Source organism: Lycorma delicatula, chromosome 3, assembly GCF_047948215.1.
Source record: "Lycorma delicatula isolate Av1 chromosome 3, ASM4794821v1, whole genome shotgun sequence".
NCBI classification, from domain to species: domain Eukaryota; kingdom Metazoa; phylum Arthropoda; class Insecta; order Hemiptera; family Fulgoridae; genus Lycorma; species Lycorma delicatula.
Window position 1 is genome coordinate 50,554,099 of NC_134457.1, and position 26,514 is coordinate 50,580,612.

The following is a 26,514-nucleotide window of genomic DNA, read 5'->3' on the forward strand; positions in this document are numbered from 1 at the left end:
ATACATATCGATGTTTTACTTTCCCGCTTAGCACTATAGCGCTATAGCTTTAGAAGGGAAAGTACTATAATCGGTCCAATTTGGGCATATGCGGTTTTCAGTGGATCTTGATGGTTTGATACCTAAGGAACCCAAAAAACAAAAACCGGATGGAAATTTACGTGTGTGTGTTTGGTGTTTCACATCTTGTTCTCCAGAACTACTCGATAGATTTTAACCAAACTTGGTAGATTACTTTTATGTATATGAGGGATTGATGTCATTAAATTTTCAACTTAAAAGGTCAAGAGGGTGAGTCTATACAGCAAGGTCACCCTCAGTATGTCGAGATTTCGCCTAATGAAGGTCTTATTTTTCTTAGGCACATTTGTTAACAATTAAAAAATAATCATATTTGCAAAAAAAGACTTTTGCAAATCGTACGCAAACTCTCCCACATCGTAAGGAAAAAATGTTCTAATTAACTAGTGGCTAAGTAGGTATAGTGCGTCATTAGTATCCCCTCTCTCCACAAGAGGCGCTAGCTCACGTACAGCAGCTGTAATCGTCTGCTATGTTGTAACGTTACAGGTGAGTGGTAGAATTAAAAAATGAATAATATAAGTGTAAAAAAGTATGTAAAGATGCTACTAGTACCGCCACACCCGCGCGAATGAAATACGGTATGTGTACACGATTTACTTAGAATCATTGAATCAAATAAATAAAAAATATTAGATTTAAATAAAGTGATAAATATTTTTAATTAAGTTGTATGTGTGTGTGTAAGCCGTGCATCAGAAAAAAGTCGAGTGACGGGAAAGTCCTAAAACTGCGTTGTCAGATTTTTTTATACTATATTAAAAATAAGAAAGTCAGTATAAATATATTTTTTTCAATTAACACAGATATTTCCTTCCATTAATTACAAGCTTGAAAAAAGGAAGACGGTAGTGATAACGGCGAACCTTCTACTTTATAATAAATTGCAAATTACATAAGTTAAATCCTTAACGGTTCAAAATTTGATAGCGTTCTACACGTACGAACAGTTTTCCCTAAGGCTGCAAGAATATCTCATAGGGCACGATCGCAGAAGAGAAAACGCCAGGCAAACTGTACCAGTTGTAATGGAAGGTAATAGAGAGTTAGAGACTCTGAATGATAAAATCATGGATGCCCCTCAGGAGAGTACGAAGTTACCACGCGTGTTCGTACTTCTGAATTTATTGAGATGGGCAAAGAGAAGTGGAAAAGGGAAGAGGAAGCTACGATGTTACAGTCAGAAGGGTTAAGGGACGTTGCAAAACTAAAGGGAGCCTCATACAAAGAGTAGAGTATGAGAGGGCTTGCCGTGCCGTTCGTACAGCTCAACCAGAAACTAATTAAGATTACACAAGTACTGAAAGGAGAAAGGATGGGGCAGAAAGAAAGGGTTATTGTGCCCTTTTTCTTTACATTCATTTCTACTCTCTTACCTACTATTAAGTCATGATGATTACTTCATGTAATTTTCAGAGAAACAAAATCTAAAACGTCTTTTTTTATTCATTAATTAACACATATTTTTATTAAAAATAATAACATACTCGCATTCATTAAATTACAGATCTGTGTTCAGTAACTTTTATTCAGAGTATTTCTAACTTAGACCTACATGTTTATTTTACTCTCCAATCAACAAAATTAAAAATTAAAAGTATGACAAAATTTTGTTATATTTAACTTACAACCATTTTTATTTGTATAAAATTATTATGAACAAATAGAAATCACTAATCATACGAAGAAACACATCTCGGGAAATCTATTCGGTTTACTTTTGAAGGAAACTTTAATTAGATGATATCTCTGTAAGATACATTTAGAACAAAAATATAAAATAACAGTAATGAGCCCGACAGTGATGAAAGGCTTTGAATAGCGGATAATTATAAAGGTGCCGGTGGGATAGAAGAATATGGTAAAGATAAAAATGCTAACAAGTAGAGTAACGAAGGGATTAGATAAGAAAAAATACAATAGAGGAACAAGTAGGGGCAGAAAACTGTAGGGACATAGATCCAATATGAGAGAAGCAAATAGAAATACGCTGAAAAAAATAATCGAAAGCTGTGTAGTACAGAAAGAGAGTAAGAATTCAAATTAAGATGGAATGATAACGTAGTACAGACATGAGAGAGAGAGAGAGAGAGAGAGAATAAATAAGAGGGAGACCTGAAGAAGCAAAGAATCCTGGAACAGAGTAAAACAACGAAAAAAAATTAAAAATGGAAACGCTGACCTCGTATAACTTGGGAATTACACATACTTTATATTGCTATTTAAATAGTAAACGTACAACAGATGGTCAGAATAAAACAGATATTCCGGCAGAGTGGGAAAAGAAAAAACGTCTTTTTAAAAAATGAATTATGGAATCTTAGAGAAACACTGAAATGGGAAAAACAAAATAGAAAAATAACAGAGAATTTAAAATGAGATGTAACATAATAATTTAAAAAATCAGATAGGTCGATAAAATTACAAATGAGAGAAATTAAAAACAACAGGAAAGGAAAGAGATTTGTGGCAGAATCGTTTAAGAGATAACTAGTTTGGTGGGTATGTATTAAGACAGCCAGGTTCAGTTAATTTAACCCACCGGGTTGGTCTAGTGGTTAACGCGTCTTCCCAAATCAGCTGATTTGGAAGTCGAGAGTTATAGCGTTCAAGTCCTAGTAAAGCCAGTTATTTTTACATGGATTTGCATACTAGATCGTGGATACCGGTGTTCTTTGGTGGTTGGGTTTTTCAATTAACCACACATCTCAGGAACGGTCGAACTGAGAATGTACAAGACTACACTTCATTTACACTCATACATATCATCCTCATTCATCCTCTGAAGAATTATCTAAACGGTAGTTGCCGAAGGCTAAAACAGGAAAAAGAAAAGAAATGTTCATTTGTTGATGGACGGATGTATAAACAGTAAAAAACTGTAAAGGAAAATAAAGACAGGAAAATATCAAATACATAGTTCAGGAAATAAAATGTATTAAATATATTGAGGTTGAAATATTGGCACAGAAAAGAAAGAAATGAACGAAATAGGATCAAGCTAATTAATGGCCGATTACTAACAAAAAAACACCAAAAAAAAAAAAAAAAAACACCTTATATTTGGCCATAAGGTCATATATTTATTTCTTTGCCAGTATTTTTCCAAGTGCAGTTTTAAATGCCTAAAATAAGCAACATAATAATTATTTGTGTTTGACAGCCTGATGCGTACAATACAATCTATTATAATACTAAAGGCCAATAAAATAAAGCAGTATTACACCTAGATTAGACATTTGTTTATGTATCGGCAAATAAATTATATTTAAATAAAACTGCGAATTCCCTTTAAATAAATAAAAAAAGATAGTTATTAGCAAACGGAAAGTTTTGCCGGGAAAGAATATTAAATTATCCAGAAATCAACTTTTCTTTGTTTTCTTTTTTGTATTACAAAACATCCAATACGATATAAACTCAAGTTTGTGTTTCTTTAAATTTTTCTTATAACTCTAAACATTGATTAAAAAAAAGTCTTATTTAAGAGTTTCCTCGCTCTAATTGCTTTTAAATTAAATGTTAAATTAAAAGTCATAAGTTTATTCATATTCAGTCGCCATTCGATGAATTAACTTTAAAAAAATTATAAAAAACCATTCTCACAAAAAAATTAAAATATTAAAAACGAACTAAAGAAAACATCAACTAGGTTAAAACAAACTCGAGATCAGAATATAGGAGGAATATTTGTACATACAAATACATTTCTCTCCACTAAATGATTTGTAAATATTAAGGATTAAAAACATCAAGTGGCGTCCATCTAATGCCAATAGGTACAGATATCATTCAGCTTTGAATAAATCTTGTAGTGAGAGAGCGTTATGTTTTTTATCCGATTACACCATGAGAGGAATGAGTTTTGATAGCATGTTTAGATAGATTTTTTTTGCACTAGTAACTTCAAAACTGACTTCATACAATACATGTCAAACGTTTAGCCCCGATCGTATAATATTGGATACAAGAAAGTTTGATGAAATAAAATTGCGAACCTTATTTTATTGAATTAAAAAAAACTGTTTTGAAACTTATGAACCAGAGTTATAAATGAATTGAAAAAAAATTCCAAAAACATTGATATTCAGAGCACAGTAACAATACTATGCATATTTATTACAAAATCAAAAGAATACATAACTTTTCAGAATTAATCATGAAGATAACTAACAAAAAATTATTCTAATATCCTAATAAAATTTTTAAAGAAATATTAAAAAATTCATACTGAAAAACACATACTCCATTTACTATATAAAAAATTAATTAATTTGTTTGAAACACCAATTTTATGACTATAATACTGCGAATGTAAAATAATAATGTAAAAAAATCTATGTCGAAAGACACCCTAAGAAAACAATTTTTATTTTAAATAAATTAAAAAAAAAACTACTAACGAGTAACTAAGTGTTAATTTTACTCCGACTTAAATAATTAAAAAAAGAGAATTGACAAGTCAGATGATCTCGCTGGTCATTCTATTTGATCCTTTAGGCTATTTCATCTTCCAGGAAAACTTTCACGTACCTGGAGATAGAAATGAGACGGACACCACCTTGTTGAAACCAAATGTTTTGAACGTTGGGGGCCAACAACATTTTTAAAATTTTTGGAATGATATGGTCGAGAAGCAAAGCCTCATATTTTACTGCGTTTAAATTTCCATTAATTATATAGGATCTATCAATTATCTACCAACAATATCTGCCTGTACATTTACTTTGACTCGATACGGTGTATTTGCCTAACGAGACCAGCTTGGATTAATAGTTCAAAATCGGGACAATTATGGTGATTTACAATGCCATTAAAAAAATGTGGCCTCATCAATAAAAACTATGTTGTTTAATAAATTGCGATCTTCACACATATTGCCCATCAAAATTTTTCAGAATTCTGGTCTTCTTCAATTGTAGTCATCTTCATTAAGTTCTTGCACCAGACGAATTTTGAAGGGCTTGGAATTTTCACTTTTTAATGTTTCAATTACTGAACTTTGGTTAATGTTATCAAGTTTTCGTGCTGCTATTCGTGTCGACGAATGAGGATTCTCAGTAAATCCTTGCATAATCTCGTAGGATTTGTTATTATTTATTGCAGATTTAAGCCTCTCTGGTTTTCCCCTATTGTTAATGCTCCCTGTTTCTTCAAATCTCTAAATGGCTTTTGACAATGTACCTTTTTAAATAAAGTTACGATTATTAAATGTTGTGAATTGAACAATTCACAAACTTCATTATGCATCCCAACCCCCGTAGGGGACGACACCCACCTTGTGACAATTCCGGTCGTCACACCGTCCCCCGATCGAAGCTCTGATTATTATTGGGATTTAACGGGAGTCGTCTTCAGACCCTCTTCTAACTGATTACACCTCACAGTAATAAGCCAGGCCTCGGTTGGGATGCCAGCGATGTAAACTTCATTATACAACCCAACACTATCACCGAAGCCTACTCATCAGTAAAGGTGTGACCATCTCCTGTTCACTAAGTAACATATGTTGACAGCAATGTCAACAGGTAGCACAAAAAAAAATAATTCAGTAAAAAAAAATTACAAAAATGCTGGTAAGGTAAAAAGTTACAAAAGGCTTACAGATGTGGTAAAAAATAAAATCAATTAACCAACCGATTACAATAAATACAATATAAAAGTAATTAATAAGTCATATATCCACCTTACCAGCAAATAAGTGTTAAGTCGTCGAGATCGTTTTTTTCAAACTATCATCAAGAGTTAAAATATTATAATTAAGTCAAAAGTTAAAATACGTAAACCAGTCATGACTTTCTGGATGTTAACAGTATACCCAACACTTGATTATATTGTTAACTTGAGTACATTTTTAACATGCAGTCATGAATGTATAGTATTTTAATTTTTGACTTAATTATAATATTTAACTCCCTATGATGGTTTGAAAAAACCAAAGATCTTGAGGACTTTAACACTTATTTGTCGGTGAGGTGGATATATCACTTATTAGTTATTTTATTAAAATATACTAGCGGAACGATGTTCAAGAAATCTAAATACAATATTGTATTAATGAAACATTATAAATGGAATATTACACAATAATAAAGTACGCTTCATTTTTGCAACAATGGTAAGAGACCATCAATGATAAGTTAATCAGCATGATTACGAGAAAATATTTTTAATTATTTACTTGTTAAATTGGAACAAATACAATTTTTTACGTTAAAAAATATTTTTTTTTAAACTTTCAAAAAATTGAAATTTAACTTTTAAAATAAATTTGAATTAAATTAGATTAAATTTTAATTTATCTGTTTATTTTTATTTCATTATATTATTTAAACTTACCAAATTTAATCATTTTCAAAATCCAAAATTTATTCCACCGCCATTTTTTGTACAGACATCGTACCGACTTTTTATTTATACCAGTTTTCTTGTCTTAAAGAGGCCTTTAAAATGATTTATCACAAAAAGGGTGTTACGTTAAAAATATTTGGCCACTTCTCAAGAAGGGGTTAAAATTCTATTTCTTGTTAAAAAGTTAAGTAGTTGACCGATAACTTATCCTGGAAGTTACAGTATTCTACCTTTTCCTTCTGTTTAGCCTCCGGAACCACCGTAAGGTATTACTTCAGAGGATGAATGAAGATGATATATATGAATGTAAATGAAGAGTAGTCTTATACAGTCTCAGGTCGACCATTCCTGAGATGTGTGGTTAATTGAAAGCCAACCGCCAAAGGAAGTATTAAAGTATTAAAGTTAGTATTAAAATCCGTATAAAACTAACTGTTTACTAGGATAGTACCCTACTTGGAACGGTTTTAAAGTTGTTAACGGGAGTTTCCATACTTTTGACACACTCTATGAAATTAAAGTGAGAAACTAACACCACAAAAATAAGAAAAAAATGTTAACTATAAAAACTACGTTTAGTATTAAACACCAGGTATGAACTAACGTGAACTGGAATTCTGGACTATGTGTTACTGTTTAATATTATTTTTTCAAACAACTTTAATAAAATTATGCGTGAAAACAATTTAAACATCATAATGACTTGATAAACCTGTCATCAGAGTAAATACGAGTATCATTACGCTATAACAATCCACTAATGAATGAGTATTAATGTCTACAAACGTAAAGAAAAATTTTCAATCTCTATATAACCATGTAATTTCGGTTTAAATCTTTCACTGATGCTATATAGGAGAAAATTTCTAAGAGAAAAAAATATCATCGAAACTGGTCCATTAAATCGTGATTAAGTCTTAACATTATATTAAGAATAGTCTTCTAAAAAAAAAATAATAATGTTAAAAAAGATCTACTAACATTTTACTAATTCTTAATTTGGTTTCCACTTCAAAACATGGGTATTTAACACAGGATTAAAAAAACGTATTTTATTTTAATACATAATTAAATTGATTTTTTAAAGTTTATTATTTTTTTTGAAAAGGTTTTTTATACATTTTATTTTTATTTAAAAAAAGGAGAGACTAAAATAAAAAAAAAAATCTATATGAAGATAAGTTGTTCATAAGAAACACAAGGGCGAAAGGGCGAGAAACACATACGAGTATCTTGACATAAATAAGAAAACGAATGGAAAAGAAAGACGTATAGAAACATCTACTGGGCATAATAAGGGTGTCTGAAATTCAAAATTTATTTCTTAATCCAGATTTTCCAACAATTTTCTAGAATTTCTGTGCAAAAATACTTAGAATATAACAATGATATCCGTGTACAGATTATTAAGATATATCAAATCAATATTAAACGATGTTGAGTATAAGAAGAAACAATTTTTAAATCTTCAAATCCTTTATGATAAAAAAAAAACATTTTCTAGACAAAGTAAAAGAAAAGATAATCGAAATAGGTCCGTTTGGTGTGTAGTAAGGCTTGAACATATCCAGACTAGTCGAATTGAGAGCCTCTTCCTCTTTTAAAGCCGGTTAAAATAATAAATGATTTCTAACTTAGAGAGTATTCTATTTTTTCTTTTTTATTTGACGTCGGATAAAATTTCTGAATTTACTATTTTGAAATCTGTGTTTATATATTCAGTAAATATTGATTTTTTCACATTTTGATTTACTGTTGGTATTTTTTTTTTTTTTTTATGTAAGGCGTTCATATCAATCTATACTTCAATCAGGAACCTATACTTTTAATAACAATCCATGAGTAATGTTGATATGAATGAAACATGGAATAGGAAGAATTTTAAGTATGTAAAAAATATCCCGTAGAAAAACCAAACCGTGTTAAAAAAATAGTTTATACAACACTTACATCCACATATATACGCAGTTATATATTTATTTGAACATCGAATTAAATAATTTCATGGAAAATTAGACAATGATCTCGTTTCAGACCATTCGATAAATATCGATTAAGAAAAAATAAAAAATTAAAAAAATTACTAATGTGTAATAAGCAAAAAGTAGAAATTAGAAAAATTACTTATTCTGTAGCTAATATTACACAATGATAATATAATACATTTAAAAATAGATTGATTATAACTCTATTGTTTACGTTGAACAATACAAAGATAAATCAGTAATTATAAAACAATTGCTTATTAAAGATAAAAAAAAGGAATAGACATATATTATTAGTCAAAATTGGATCGGTTAAATAATAACGGTAAGTATGATGAAATAATCAAAATATACAGAACTGAACAATAATTACAGTTGAAAAACTAACTTCAAAAGGCGAATATATTAGTGAAAATAATGCGAAGTCTATTTAAAACACCTCCTCCTAATACTGTATTTAAAAAAAGGAAGAATAGTGTTCACAAATGGTTTATTTTATGCAAATTTAGTTGAGTCATCAAAGAGCGGCATTTTTATTTATAGACAGACTAATTTTAACGAATAAAAGTTCCAAGAAAACAATATCCAACTTTATTTTTTACTACTTATAGTTCATTATTGTATTTAATTGCAAAATTAATAAATAAAAGATTATAAAACAGTATGTTACAGAAAATCTACTAAAATTATTTTATATCTAATAATAATAGTAATAAAAAATACATTAAACTCAATTTCTCAAGATACATTAATATATTTAACCTGTAATATAATTTTTATGATTAGAATTTAATTAAAATAATTTTTATTTTTTTTTGTTTACCATACTTTTATAAAAATCTTTTTTTTATAACTGTAACTAACAATTTCTAATCAGACTTCGTATAATTCATTTTTAATAAACCGACCTAACTTCAACTTTTCTTTTAATTAATGAATTAGAAATTAGTTTTGGAACAAGAAAACGTTAATTTTTTCTTTTAAAAGAAAAAAAAAATTTTAAATATTGCACTTTTATAGGTAAAAACTATAACTAAGTACTGTTATAGGTATAACTCAAAAATGCTAATGAAAAGTATCTCATACACAAGTGGTTCCCAAACTTTTCCGAGTTGTGGCGCTCTTTTCCAATTAAAATTTCTCAATGGTGCCCAACCCTAAGTAAAAGTATGATTATTCATAAGTAAGAGTTAAAAATAAATAAAAATCGTGCATATTCATTACTTTTTTTACTTTATTACCATTAAATTAATAATTATAAATATCTTGGTTCAATTAATTATGAAGCTTTAACAATATTTCGCGGCACCCCTGTGAAGAGGCCGCGGCTCCATGGGGGGCTACGGAGCACAGATTGGGGGAATCACTGTAATAAACGATTGTGAATTGTAATTACAAGGGTCATTCAATAATTAGATAAGACACAAACCGGCACAGCAGAAAAACTATTTAATAAAATAAACTGAAACCCTTTTCAAATTAGCGCTACGGACAAAAAAAATGTCTATTATTACAACCTCTTATTTTATTTCAAAATTTCGGCTCCGTTTGAAACGAATACTGTGAAAGAACAGCTTTTTATTTTCTGAAGGTGAAAAACGGCCGAAATTTACCTTTTAGCCAAAAAAAAATTTTATAAGGATTAAAGAATTTATATCGAGCAAAATAATGTCACCGATATTCGTAGTAATTTCTATAAAGGTTGGTGATACTTGTTTGTTATATCACCGCCACTTTTTTTCAGTTTTTTGAAGCAACTTCTTTGTCAAAAAACAATATATTAAACAAAAAATATGTCTGTTAGCGAGCGTAGGTTGTTTGTTTAGATTATGTTGACTCCGTGTACTGACGAATCGTACGTATATCAACATAACCTAACCAAACATAAACTTTTTTTTTTTATCGCACAGGTTCCGCTAGGTGTTGCTAAGAGCGTATGTATACCTACCGACTAAAAATTCCCGTCCCACCGTTCCTCCACTTCCGGAGCCGGACCACGATTGAGCTTACGCAGCCCCGGGAAGTGCCACTTAGCTCAGGGGATCCAGAGTCCATCCACGCAAGCGCGGAAGAGTGCGGCTTCGCAGAAGGCTCTCCTTTACCCCCTCGCTCGCCGATCGTTTTCTTTACTTAGATTCTAGCAGAGCTCTTTATTGTCTAGGTCTTTCATTAAGCTATTCCATATTTGCCTCTGTCTCCTTGCAGCGGATAATCCTGCAGATCAAACCGGAGATGGAATTCCAGGTACTCTCGTCGTGCAGCATTTTCTGGGTTTTCATTGTTTCTTCTGCGATGTTTACCTGCTGCTGCCTACGGTGACCTTTTTTACCGCAATTAAAACAGCTGTCCGAACGTTCGAACACTTGGACACCATGTGGCCGGCCTACCAGCATCTGTAGCAGTGGTCTTCCGTTTCCCTAATGGTACCTCTGCACTATACACATCCGATGCGCATCCGGCTGTCGGTCAGCATTGTAGCTGCCCTATGTGACATGATTAAAGTCGCCTTAAGTGTAGAACCGTATGCAGGGTGAATAGACGTCACCTTAAACTCCTCGACTTTATTTATGCTATCGGTCTCAGTCTTTCTTATGACTAAGACACAAGTTAAGCATTTAATTGCTTTACATCATTTGTTGCGGTATTGCTGCATTTTTTGTAGACAGTATTCTTGAATTCAGATTTTGAATACGGTCGAATATTAAAAATTTTATACCCAAGATAGTTTAAAGAAAAAAAATTGTAAACGGGTACGTCAGGTGATTGTGTAGGACATAGCACGACGTAAGTGGGACACTCGAGAAAGAATTTTTTATGGACACCCACAGAATCTAGACTATCGAGCGGTCACATCATCTTAGTATCGAATTGTTTATTTATTAATTTTTCGAGATTTAATCGTAAAAAGCCAAGCAACATAGTCACACATTCACATGCATTTGGTTACACATCGATTAGAAATCACTGACAATGTCTGATTGATATCCTCAAAAAATTACTGGCACCCGACTCCAAACTTTGAAACCACGACCACAGCATTTTTCTTTGACTATATCTCAAAAAAATTCTTAAAAATTCAACCGCATTCAATAACTGAACTCTAGAACAATATCAGAAGAAACGAGCCATCGATTCATGAGAACTTTTAGAAAAGAGCTAAATGAATGAGAAACAAAGAGAAGAACATTTTTAATGGTTAATTTTTAAGTAAAATGAGAATTTTTTAAATGTCACACATCATTCTGCCGGACTCTGTGTAAGTAGCGAGCAATAAATCTTACATCGAATAAAGTAATAACCCACAAAACTACAGATAAACTGCAAACTAATACAGCTGAACAAAAATATTAACAATTGATAATAATAAAGAAATATTAGCGAATAATAAAGTATGTAAGACAAAAAAGGAAAGAAACAAGATATATACTCGTATAATCTTATATGTATAAGTAGAATCGTGTTGTACAAATAAATCTAATTTAAAATGGTATACTGATGCATAAGTATATTTTACGTATGAATATATACCAAAGTTTAGGTAATTGCGTGTTCGCGCGTGCGTGTACGTAAAAAAAAACATTCAACATATTTTCAGAAAGCTTGCATTATTATCACATACATACAAATCAATTTAAACTATTCCACGCTACGCATAGAAAGCTGTTAATGTTATTTTATGCGATTCAATAAATATTAAACATTTCAATTCTACCCGTCGTTAATAACGGCATATACTAATGTAGTAGCGTACAGCAAATCTCCGAGGGCATTACGGAGGAAGTACCATAATGCCCTTCACCTCACTCGTTCAAACCGCACTAAATGCGCGCGCTCTTCAGCCAACAATATCGCTAACCGCAACCAACATAACATTTCATATACATTATCAAGTACTGCAATATGTAGGCCTATATATACATCTACACGTTCAAACATAAACGTGTATCATCCTTGTATTTATTGATACAGACCTTTCATTAGAAGAGCAATAATATTAACACTGGTAAAATATATACTAGTAAACAGAACTACGCAAATAGCATCGCTATTCTCATATTTATTAGTATGATAACACATAGTAACACTCGATTTTGATAATATTTAAACAATTTTAACATATGATTTGAAAATCGTTTCAAAATTATGCAAACATAAAATTGGTTTTAATCTTAAGAAATTTTATTTAATAAAATATTTTATAAACCAATTCATTTAGTTCATGTTACAAATTTATTTGTCGGGCATGTGAGTTTATATCTAGGCTAAATAGGAGGGAAAAATATAAACAGTTTTCAAGTATGATTCAGGGCAGTGAATTGCCTTGAATCATTATTTTTTCCCCGTCAATAAATGTTTTTATTCTCTGTATTCTATCCATTTTATCTTGAGTAATCACTGCATTGTATTAAGAAGCAATAATTTCGGAACGGAAGTTTATTTTTTGTACGTTGCAATTAGAACACGAAATGCTAACTGAATTTAATTTTATAAGAAAACTTCATGAGGTATGTGATCTAGTTAGCTTAAAAATTTCATGTACAACAAAATATCCGACAATATTCTTTTAAATAAATTCACAAAAGATGTTTTTCAAAAAACAAATTTTGTTGGAGTAGCGATAAGATAGTTACTCCCTAGGGTGAGGTTAGTTTGCGCTGAGACCAGCGCAAAATCGTTGTGTATTTTAACAATAAAAATGTTTTCATTGAATGAAAAAAATCAGCCAAAAAAAAACCAATAAGAATATTTTCAAAATCTTTCGACATATCAATAAAGAGGTGGGTGCATGAAATAAAAATTAAATAAATTTTTATTAATAAAAAAGGTAAACATATAACAAGTCAAAATACAATTAGGTTTAATAATATTTTAACAACTGCTTTATTGCAGTATATGAGCTAAACTTCGAAATAAATTACTTTTATTAACCAGTCAAACAATAAAAAAAAAAAAAAACTAGAACACTAATATAGCATTTATGTTTAAATCCGTGAGCCTCGTCTTTATAATAACATTTATCTCAAGGATACATCTTTTTATAATTATAAATTAGAATTTATACAACAATAATCTATCCCGTAATGAATTATATATGACTACAACAATTTTGTTTATTTAATTTAAATTTACTTTAATTTCTTAATTTTCTTTTTAAAAGAATGGTAAAGAATATTTCATAAAACTTCATATAATCGAGATATTTTTATAAAATTTTGTTATTTCAGAATTATCACAATATTCTATGAAGAAAGCTTGAAGCAAAAATGATCGTTTTTACAAGAAAGATAAAAAAATAAGAAATATTACAGAGAATTCACCGCTATATAACCAGAAAAACAAAATCTTGAAATCTTTCTAAACAATAACAGGCGCTACTTATTAACAGTAACTTACATTTAAAAGTAAACGTTACCTATTATGCTGACATCCTTACTTCACATCAAAAGAATGTAAACTGCCTATACAGTAAACGGAAGGGGGAACATTTTACTAACAGGATAATGTCTAATTTTATTTTAATTAGGTATAATATTTTTATACAATTTTATATAATTTACAGTAAAAGAATCAATTAAATGTTCACGAATACTTATTTTAAACCTTATCCGCTACTTCTTCAGTTTCACAAAAATATAATGTAAAACCGGTTATAAAATTCTTTAATTTTCAAGCATGGAATGGTGTAGACAAAGATTATTTATATATAAATAAAATAAATTAAAATTAAAAATTCGACCTTAACAATTCATCTGTGTCTTTCGAGTACTTTCGGTCATTCGACCATCATCAAAAAAAAGTTTTCTTTCAATTTAAAAGCATTAAAATTAAAACTAACATAAGAAGACTGAAAAGTTCTAAAATATTATAATAACAACTGGTCGTCATTGTGCAAAAGTAATTACGTCCTTTATGTAGGAAAGTCGTAGTTGTTATGAATATTAATGGTTGAAGTGATAAACAGGTTAGATAACTTGATAATTATTAATTATTTGTTTAAGTACAGTATCATCCTCGAATTTGATTTGTTCGCTGATTAATTTATTGTTATAATAATGCATATTAAATTTTTCAAGCAACCTGGTTTTATAAAAATCCTTAGAAATATCGAATATTTAATAAAATTATTAGGATTATAATGATTTTTATTCTGTATTATATGTTTAACATATTTTGATATATCAAATGGTTGAAGTTTATCACTTCACCCATTAACATTCATAACAATTGCGACTTTCCAACATAACGGAAGTATTTACTTTTACACTATGATGACCGGTTGTTATGATTTTAATATTTTATGACATTTCAATCACTTATGTTAGTTTTAATTTTAATGCTTTTTAAGTGAAAGAAAAATTTTCTTGATGATGGTCGAATGACCGGAAGTACTAGAAAAATACAGACGAATTGTTGGTAAGGTTGAATTTTAATTTATTTTATTTACATATAAATAATAAAATTCTTATAGTTTTATACACAATATTTTATAATTTTAGTTTTGTTTTATTTTTTCAAAAACTACGAATCTAATTTTTACATTTATAGAAAATAAATACATTTTTTCTCAACAATTTAATCAACAAACAAATAATTTTTTAAGTTACTAACTTAATTAAATGTTTAATTTGATATAATTTACTCATTTTCTAGCAATTTTGTATTGTCAACGAAGTGTTAGGGTCCAAATGTTAATTCTTTTATCACACTACGTAGTTATACTGAAAATAAAATCATCTGCTAATTGATAGTAAAAGAATAGTTACATATATATTCACATGAAATGAATGGTAGTAGTCGAATAAAACAATTTTTATATCCATAAAAAATTAATTCTTTATTATTCTTTAAGTTAATTCTTTTGTTATAGTACATAGCTGTACACAAAATACAATTAAAATAAAATGTTCTGCTAATTGATAAGAATTGTTAAATATTATTATATATTCAAATGAACTGAATGGTGGTAGTCGAATAAAACAGTTATATATCCATGGCCTACACAAAACATGATTCGATTGTACAAAGAAAAGATTCGATTCGAAGTATATGCATCCGCGATCTTTTAGAGGACTGCGCAGACTAATTATTTACAGAATGCAGAGGTTCAATCGTTTAAGGGAAAACCACAACGTTAAATATTGTCTGTACTAAGTTATGCTGATGATCTTGCTATTCTGAAAAGGATTCAATTTTGTGACATATTATTAGGGAGATAATTAATCCTTGAAATCTATTTTCAATCGATGTAGGGAGGAGAGTCTTTCAATTAGGATGGAATTCATAAAATTATTATTGAGATTACTAAAATTAGAACTAGATAACTGAAAATTAGATAATAGGTTTATCTAGTCAAGTAAACTGAAGACTGACCCAAAGTTTCCATTAGATAAAAGTATAAATAAGTCGGGATGTCCTGAAAATCAATTGTTTGTAAACCCTTGGGTCATAAGTCGTCAGTAAACCTACGACTATACGAACGGTAGATTAAAAAATTATATATTGAACGGTTGTTTGGTACAGAAAGCTCAAGAACTAATAGGCAGAAAAATAAAAAAATAAAATTTGACCGTATGGCAAGAACAACTCAATTTTTAAAACCCTTTAAAAGTTAAGTTGATGTACATAAAGAATGTACAGAAATCGATAAAACTCTATCTGATGTTACAAAAAGATGAGTCATGCAATAACAGATAAGCTGGTGTCCATAGTGTGTCGTTTATAACATACGTTAATCTCAGTCTCGGGAAGTTTACTTTAATCTTTCAGCACAGAGAGGCAACCTGCCTAAATCTGGTAATGTGATTTCTAAACAAACGCGTATTAATATTTTCGGATGATCAGGCAGCACTTTGAGACTTTCAACTTAGGCTATTTTAGTTCTATACTTATCCAGAATTTACTATAATGTGTAACTGTATATCATCCCTCATTAATGTTAGCTTGAACGTGCGAATGCTCAGAAGTTGAGGGTTGGCTTTCCGGACAAGCAAGGAGCAAATACTTAATTTACTTGGTCTGAACCCACTTTTAATGTTAACATAAACTAGGCAATAACAATAGTTAAAACCGTAGATTTCTGAAAAAAGGATGCCAAATTGGAAAACTCAATTTGTAGTGAAAACGTACTGGTTTCTAAATTAGGAATCTTTTAAGAACTCTAATTCTTTACTATGACTGAAGAGACATATAAGTCTAAAGAAAAATATTTCTTTTATTATATAACTGAATTTAGTATGTGAAGGTCTCGTTAAAAAATGAATATGTGACTCTATAAAGAAAATCTTGATTATAGATTATGCCCACATTTCATTGAAATATCTATGTATCTTAATAGTAAACGAGATGGGTTTCTATAAAAAAAAATTGATTTTAGGAGTTCTGTTCTTCCAGTTGTAGAAGTTTCTCAGAGGTACAGTTCTGAGGTTATAGACTTAGAATAGTAAGAAATGCAAAGAAATTCTCTCAGGTAGAAGTGTCTCGGCTAAAGGATCTAGTCTATTTATTAATAATAATAATAATAATAATAATAAAATATAATATTTTTCTTAAGAAAATGATAAAATAAACAATTTATCGATTTGAATTTAATGAATTTGTATAAAATTAATCATTCAAAAGTTATTTTAACTTTTATTAAACAACTTTCTTAATGTTGAACGTTTGTAATATTAAAATAATTTTAAGGTAAATTAAAGATTTTTTATATTATACTAAATACGAATTACGGAAAATTACGAATAATGCACTTAGTATTCACCATAATGCGTGAGGTTAGAACACATTTCCAAAAATGCGATTTTCAGTTTCAACGGAGATCAACATAAATTTTCATGCTTTGTCCGGTTTACTAACGTAATTAACTATTTATATATTTTTTTAAAGAAGTTTTCGGAGTTACGTTATTGGTAAAGATTGAAATTAATGAGAGTCAAAGAAACGTAAAGTCCAATGTGTATAAAAGTTCCTTTATAAAATGTAGTTTATTATGACCAAGGGAACGTAAGCACTAATACATCTGTTTGGTTATCAATAGATACCTGTGAAACAACATACAATTTTATTCTTGAGTGAATAATATTTAATATTCGTTACCACATAAAAGTAATATTCATAAATTGAATTGAACACTACACACAGCATTCAATTTATCTTCTAATTTTCCTATTGCGTTTTCAAGTATAAACTTATACAAATTGGATATGTAGTATTTTAGTATTAATTGATATTCTTTTTAACGTTGTATGGAATTTATTTAGGATGTAAAATTTTCGTTCATATATCTCACATAACAGACGTTAACTTTATTCAATTTCAGCAGTACAAATTTTTTCTTCTCAATTTTACATTTAATTTCTAATTTTAATGTCAGACAAATTGAATGAACATTACTTGACATATGACAGTGTGTTAGGTTATTGGTGTGTCATTTAAAATTGCTGTCATACATATCAAGTTCTCGGTGAGGTGACGTGAAGGTTACGTGCTATGTTAAATTAAATTATACACATGGGCATTTGCATGAGGGATTTTAAAAAGTACTAACAAAATAGTACATAAAAACAAAGTTAATTTGTTCAGTACGTACAATATTTAATCTAATAATTAATTAGTTTCTATAAAAAAAGGTTTACATATTAACAAAAGCTGAATTTGATAAATCAGACGGAGAATCGAGAATTTTTAAGTTGTTTTATTTTTCTCTTTGAAGAGCAAATTTTGCAGAAAAAAATATTCGAATGAAAATCTTAATATTTTACATTCTACTATCGTACTTTATAACCTCCTTTTAGTGATGCTGTCATCACTAAAAGGAACCTGTAAAATTAACTCAAACCAAAACTTTTCAGTTTAACTGATTTTCGAAAAAAGAAGTAATTTGACATTGTTCAGATTATATTATTTCACTATCTTATATTTCATGGTTTTAATTTGTTCGAGGTTGTATTCGTTTCAAAAAGAAGCACTGCAACCACGATAACCTAAACATATGCGATCTAGACACGCATCACAATCTTCAGAGAAAACCCCTAGATATGTCTCACACTCACTAAATCCTCGGCAGATCTTCCAGCAAATCCTCGGAGATTTCTACGTAAGACATAGAGTAGAACAGTGATTCTCAACCTTTTTAGCTCCATAAACCCCAAAAAGTAAAAAACCGTATATAATGAATATATCGCGACCACTAACCGCAACCCAATTAAACCTAGTTAAAACTATTCAGCTGCGTTGATAACGACGGATATGAACATGCATGTTTGAAATGCACCAACATGAGCAATTTACAAGTTCCAACTTGATGTGTACGTGCTTCTTGTAATTTGGTCTGCTTGCATAATATTCACTCTAAGAGTGTCATGTTCGAACATGCATATGTTATATTTGAACACATCGAGCTCTCGCAGTATAAAAGAGGCGTAAGTGATTGCAAAAAGTCAGTTTAGTTTCGAATACGAACGCGCCTTTATTTAAGTTTTTGAAAGCGTAGTTTCATTGAAAATAACAGTAGTAATTGAGGTATCGGTTTTTTAGTGTGCTATCAAACGGTGTAATTGTTTTTTCCCCCAATTAGATTCTTATGGAAATTGAATGAATTTGTGAAAAAATGAAGTGAACCATCTACATCCAGTGAGTGAATCCATTGGCAAAAAGACAACGTTGTACAATGAGAGTAATTTAAATTATGGTCTTTATCTCATTGTAAAACCAATGAGTAAAACCATATATATTGTGGAAAGTCATAGTGCGTTGTTTGTTTTCAAATCCTCTCCGATGAAAGCATGAAGCCAACAAAATTAATTCTGCACTTGGAAACAAATCATCCGGTTCATAACAGCAAACCCTTGAAATCTGTCGAAAAAATTACATACTTTAAGAAATCAACAAGTTTCTATTTTTAAATCAAGCCATACTGATCAAAGTACACTTGAAGCATCTTATTTCGTACATTAAGAGTAGCTAAGATGTCTAAACCCCATACAATCGCAGAAGACCTCATATTGCCTGCTGCAATTGATATGGTCTAGTGTTTTAATAGGCGTGGAAAAAGCAAAAAAATCGAAAAAAAATTTCGCTTTCTAATGACACAGTATCAAAGCGAATCGATAACATGGCTGCCGATGCTCGCGATCAGATAATTCAGTAAAGTGAGTTTAAGTGAATGTTTTAGAATTCAATTTGTTGAATCAACAGATGTGGCAGACAATACTCAGTTCTTATGTTTTGTGAGATATGAATGCGATAGGGACAGACCAATCAAAGAAAATATGTATTTTTTTGCAAATGAATCCTGGTCATGCACCAAGACAGTATTTTTTTGATATTTTTTATGAAGCTACTAAAAACTATAACACAGATTGGACAAAATGTATTACGCTATGTAGTGATGGAGCAAAGGCGATAACAGAAAAGAACAGTGGATTTCTAAAAAAATTAAAAGATTGTATTATACTTAGGGCGGAATGAACGCGCTGCTTCCTTCACAGACATGCTGTTGCCACACAAGATATGCCGGAAAATCTCAAAAAAGTTATTTTAAAAGCTCTAAAAATTGTTAAATTTATTAAAAGTTGACCATTAAAGAATAAGCTGTCTGCTAAATTATGCGATGAAATCGGCGAAAAGAAAAATCTCTTCTTTTTTCACAGAAGTCTGATGATATCGCGGGGGAAGTGTTAACCAGATTATTGGAATGCAAGATGAATTAATAATATTTTTCCAGGATAAACAAACGCCTTTTTCAATGTTTTTACAGAATAAAGAATATATGTTGCTGTTGGCTTACTTAGCTGATGTATTTTCACATTTAAACGACTTGAATGTGAATTTACAACAACGTAATAAAAAATGTTTGTAATGACAGACAAAGTTCATGCTTTGATAAAGAAGCTTGATATCTGGATAATTAGCCTTCAAAGCAAAACTTTTGATATCTTTTCACTCACTTCCAATTATGTTGACAAAAGTTTTGATGAAGAAGACACGAACATTCACCACAGTTTGGGAAGCATTAAGATGCATTTGCATGAGCTAAAAATTCGGGAAATAGTATTTCCCGAAAGATAAAATTATTTCTCGAAAAGGTGGGTACTGAATCCACTTAGTGAAAACGTTGTTGCAGCTGCTAAGTTACCAATTGATATTCACGACCAGCTCATCGAAATGTCTACCGATAAAATGTTATAATGACAGTTCACATCTGAAAATTTAGATAAGTTTTGGCTTGCTCGTCGAAATGGAAATTTAGTCACGGAAGCATTGAAAATATTAATCCCTCTTGTCGCGTCTTACCTTTCTGAAAAAGGGTTTTCGACTACAATTGCGCTGAAAACGGAATCGTCTTCTATCGCTTGAAAACAATTTACTTTTGTGAGTTTCTATCATAGATCAACTTGTGGAGAATTTTTTAAATGAGAAACAAATACAACCATTACATTAATCTATTTTCTTTACGCGTGTATAGAAAATATATTAATGAGATAGTTGCGCTTGTTCTATAAATATAAATAAAATTTATATATAAATAATTTTTTTGCATAAAATGATTTCATTATTGTTTAAGTGTAAATTTATGGGTTAACTTCGCAACCCAACTTTCATAACACCGCGTTCTCCAGGTTGAGAAACGATGGAGTAGAAACATCTTATGTATACACGTAAAAAACTTTTGCCAACTGATTTTTTTTTCATTCTTTTTATTTGAATAACTAGTTTTTAAATATTTTTCTGACAACCCTGCAGGAGTTTCACTGTTGAATGCTGTTCTTTTTATCTCATTTTAAATCATCTCATCTTTCATTATCATTTTTACTTCGTTTTGTTATGTAGTTGTAAATTAATTCAGAAACATTTTTTTAAAATTTGTATTAGTTTTTTTTTTAAATACTTTTATTTACAGTCGCATCAACAATTAAAGCCATTAGCGACTTCACATCAGTGTAATGTAACTATACCGGTAAATTTGTAGTCTTGAACAAATTCAGGTCGACTACTCTCTGAGACGTGTTAATTGAAACCCAAACAACAAAGAACACCGGTATCCACGATCTAGTATTCAAATCCGAATAAAAGTAATTACTTTTATTAGGATTTGAACTTAAGAACTTCGACTTCGAAATCAACTGACTTACGACAAGTTTACCACTAGACCAACCCGGTGGTTTGTATAAAATTTTGAAATATTTTCAATGTAGATCTAACTATAATCTCAGTCATAGTTACACTCTAATCCGAGCCAAAATTTAAATTAATGCACGTAATTAAAAAAAAAATCACGGCAACTCGAGCATTAGAACCTCCTTATCTAACGATATATTTTCTTATTAAAAATTTTTTTAAATTTAAAATCTTATTAATTCTAAATGCACAATATAAAATCTGCCGAGAGAAAATTACAGAAATGAAGAACTAAAATTGATAAAGAGTTGCACAGAATGTAAAAATCAAAATTTTCTAAGCTTTTAAGCGAATCAAACATTTTTATTAGTATTACTTTTTTTAAAAAATGAGAATTTTATAATTTTCATTTTCGTTGTATTTTTTCATTGAGATTTATTGCTAGCTATTTTTATATAATTCAATTTTTTTGCATTATACTTTACAATTTACTAACCTAAACAATTGAAATTAAAGAAAAACATGTCTTTCCTTAATTTAAATACTTGTCTGTGTGCGTGTTAACGCGTGCGCGCGTGTGTGTGTTATACATAATGTTATTCAAATACAAATATATCTGTCTGTAAATATGCTTTCATGCGCGCTCGTTTGTGATTGGGTAGGTGTGGTGCACACGGGTGTGTATGTGTGTGTATGCAAAGACAAATATTGTATTCTACTCGTAAACTGTAGGGAATATGTACATGACATCAGATTATTATTTTATATGGTACCCGGGATGACTCACTATCGACAAAGCCACAAGGGGTAATGTAGAAAAATATAGAAAACACATCTTCATGTTTCTTTTTCTAAATAAAGACAACACACCGACCTTTAAAGAAAGTAACAATAATAATTAACGTAAAGAGAATCGCGTAAGCAAAAAATCTTCCAAAAGTATTAAAATTTTTAAAATAAATTTCTAAAAATAACTATATTTTTACACGAATTTCAATAACGAAATAAACAATTATTATAATATTCAGAGTTCACTCACCTCAAGAATCTCATCACCGACACGAAGAGCGCCGGTTTTATATGCGGATCCCTTGGGATTGATACCGCATACGAACACAGCCATCCGGGTGCGATCCTTATGACCCGCAAGACTGATTCCCAACCCTTGGTGATCTTTTTCGAGCTGCACAACAAGCACTCCACCTCCGAGATTGCCATACTTCTTTTTAACTTTATCTGAAAAGAAAATAATTTAATGCCATTTAGCGCTTTAAATATAATCAGATATTAAAAATTATACATCCGTACAGTAGTAATACTAATCGTACATAAAAATACATATAAACCCGCCGGGTTAGTTTAATGGTTAACTCGTCATCGCAAAATAAACTGATTTTTGAAGTCCTTGTAAAGGCAGATGCTTTCATACGGATTTGAATGCTAGATTGTGGACACCGATGTTCTTTTGTGATTAGATTTCAATTAACCACACGTCGAGTGGTCGAACCGAGTAAGTTCCAGACTACGTGTTTGGTATATTTACATTTACTTACACTGCACTACATCTGCAGCTATGTCAAACCTGGCAAGCCGGTAATTGCATTTCCCTATACACACAGACCCAGCAGTAGTTGGAAAACTAGTCGGAGAAACAACAACAAATACTTATAAACGGGAGCATGTATAAATTTGATGCATGAATATATCACACAAATTTCTTCCATTACTTAAAAATTAACGCTTAAAATTTATTATAAAATGTAACAATAGAAATAAAAAAAATAAATAGAAAAGAGTCATAACAGCTGAATAGATAATAATCGGTTCAATATTTATTTCTAAGGTAAAGCGCTCCTTACACTGTTCGTCTCTGACTACCTTCTCTTAAAAGTTCCAATCACTAGCTATTCAAGGAAAATTATAGCAAAAATCAACAGCGCATATACAGGTTAACCGGGATGTTCAACTGGAATTATAGACAAGATAAGTAAATAATAAATATTTCATTAACGACTTTAACACACTGATCTCGACATTTGGGTCAACACATAATTCCACGTAAAACACGCGCGCGCAAACACACACACACGATTCTCATGCTAAAACAGTATAACATAAAAAAAAAAAAAAAACAAAACAGAAGAGATCATGAACAGCACGTAAAGATATAACGATATTAACATAGAGAGAAGCAGAGAATGAAAAAGGATTTGGAGTGCTCGAGGGAGGGATAAATACAAAAGGGTGTAGTACCATGAATTTTTCACGTCTATTCAATAATAAACGGCGAATTAGGAATCCCTACTGAATACTGTATAAATCTTAAAACTTTAAAACACCACTCTCACTTTTTTTTATTTTGTAGATAATCAGATGTATATATTTATTGCCTTCAAATGCCTTTTAAATATTAATAACTGATATAAAATTTACTTTAGCGATAATATACTAAAACAATTTACACTAATCTATAAACTAAAAGTCTGGTTACCTGCTTAATATACATTTCACACGATCACACGAAAGAGACTCTGTTATCTGAACGTAAACGATAAATAACAACACAATGTTAATGGCAAATATTGAAAAAAAAAAACTCTTCATCGAAGTCTTTCAATCGAATGTACAACAACACGGAAATGAAAGCCAGGAAGATAAAATAAAGAATGATACAGTTTTGAAGCAAGAGAAATACTGATACGGAGAAAGATCATAATAACAAAGAACTCAAAGGAAGTCAAACGTGAAAGTTTTAAACGAGAAAAGTTCTGACGAAAGATATGTAAATAACTGAAATAAAAATGATATCATATCATAAGAAGTAAAAAAATAATCACAAATGTCTTTGAAGGAAAAGTATTACGTAAGAAAGATAGACTAAAATTATAAATTGAAGTAAGAGAGCAAACATAATAACGAATCTATCCGGAGGTAAAAAAATTAAAGGTTAAAAAATACTAAAGTGTAACCGTAAGAACATATAAAATTGTTTTCCGAGTGAATCTATATTTTCTATATTTCTTAACGAAAAACATTCGAATAGCAATACAATCTTGTAATTATTATTTCAAAGTTAAGAAATCACTGCAATTCAAAAAATGTAATTTTTAATGATACTGTATAAGCTGCTGTAAATATTTTCTGTTTTTAATTTTTTCTACTTACTGTTTTTAATTTTTTCCAGGTTTTACTAGGCTTAGCCGAAAGAAATTTCGGGTGATTTTTTTTTAGAGATCGGACATAGTTCTTGGCGTCACGATACTGAAGGATACCTAAACTGCGTGCTCCACACACATAACACATTTTGATCTTTTAACAAACAACTCAAAGTAAACAGTATGAAGACTAGTAAATAACGCTGTAACCATGTTATTTCATTGCGTTGCTAATTATTTTTGTTTTATGAGCAAACAGATTAAAAATAAAATAAAATTATCAGAAAAAGTCGAATTCAACAAAAAATTCAAAACAGATTATCTCTTGAAATGATATCTAAAATAAAATTAGTTTCTATCTAAAAAGAGGAATTTAGAAAAAGAAAATTATAAGATACTAGCAGACCCGGTAATGCTTAGCTATTACTAGATTTGAGAATATATATAGATTAAATGAAAACAATTTAAATTTGATAAAACATTCACAAAATGAACATTTGAAATTTCACAAAATTTAACCTATCACTTAATCTGTATTTCCTTTTTTCCCTATTTACTTTTTTCGATTTTTCCTATTTCCCCTTTTCCCTTTTCCCGTGCATTGTTTTCTATATATATATATATATATATATATATATATACATACGAACATTGTTTTCTATATAGAAGAAAGTCTATATATCTGTTTGTTTCGTAAATATCTCGACACCGGCGCTAGCGGATGTAGTTTTTGCAAACATTTTTCTTATCATGTAACTAATGTATATTCTGAATATGAGCCAAATCGGTCCATAAATACAATCTTTCTAAATATCTCAACCCCAGCGCCATCTAGCGGGTCCATTTTATTAAGAGGTATTTATTTCGGTGTAAGTAACACATATTCTAAACATGAGATAAATCTGATCATAAATACAATTTTTCGAAATATTTCCATCTCAGCGCCACCTACCGGGTCCAAACTAATTCAAAACCTTCACGGGCGTGCGCACAATAACTCACGAATGTTTCATGGCAATCGGATGAATGGTACGGGACAAACAAACATTCATTTTCTTATACGTATAAGATTATATACGTGTACCTTGTTAAATAACAACTATTTCTGTTTCAAATGTTATTATTGCTTATAGTGACATATTGTAAGCTTTCAAATGTAAATATATTATTTAAATGAATAAATAACAAATACTGAACACGTCATCAAGATGAACACAAAAACGTAAGAACAAATGACGTTCCATTTTAATATATTGTGTTCACACATTTTATAATTATGCTTACGGTGCACCTACCGTAAGCTTCATAATCATCATCATTAATATATTTAAATATTTTCCATATTAGCTAAAATTCATCACGGTTGAACGCAAACATACAAAATTATTTTGTTTATTAAGTCTGTAACTACACTACATTCTTCAACAATTCATTTATAGCTGATAAAAGAAGATATTTACAATAAAACCAATAGACTAAAGATATAAATAAAATTTCAAAGATACTACGTGTCTTAAACTTTTGGCAAAGGTGTTTCAACCAATATTGTGATAAATATAATTGATTGATTAATTTCTGACATATTTCCGTAAATTAAATCCTACAAAAGAAACTGCTAATTCGATTAAACATTTTAAATCTACGATTTTTTTACAACATTTAAAAAATACGTTAAATACATTTGTGAAAAAGAACAACAAAATTATATTTAAATTAGTTACGAACTCCACAGAACTAAAAATTCCAAAATTGCGTTTCAAACGAAACGATTTATTACTTCTTCCAACAGGCTTTATTTTAAACGAAAGCCGAGAAAGCCACGATAA

General features: G+C 29.9%; 1 protein-coding gene across 1 annotated transcript in view; it reads right to left on the reverse strand.

The window, feature by feature from the left end:
• LOC142321587 (multiple PDZ domain protein-like) overlaps nucleotides 1–26,514 on the reverse strand; it is a 1,133,813-nt gene that overhangs the window by 340,750 nt on the left and 766,549 nt on the right. Inside the window, exon 29 of the mRNA XM_075359801.1 lies at nucleotides 22,573–22,769. Within this exon, the coding sequence (XP_075215916.1) occupies nucleotides 22,573–22,769 (197 nt within the window). The remainder of the gene's footprint in view (nucleotides 1–22,572; nucleotides 22,770–26,514) is intronic.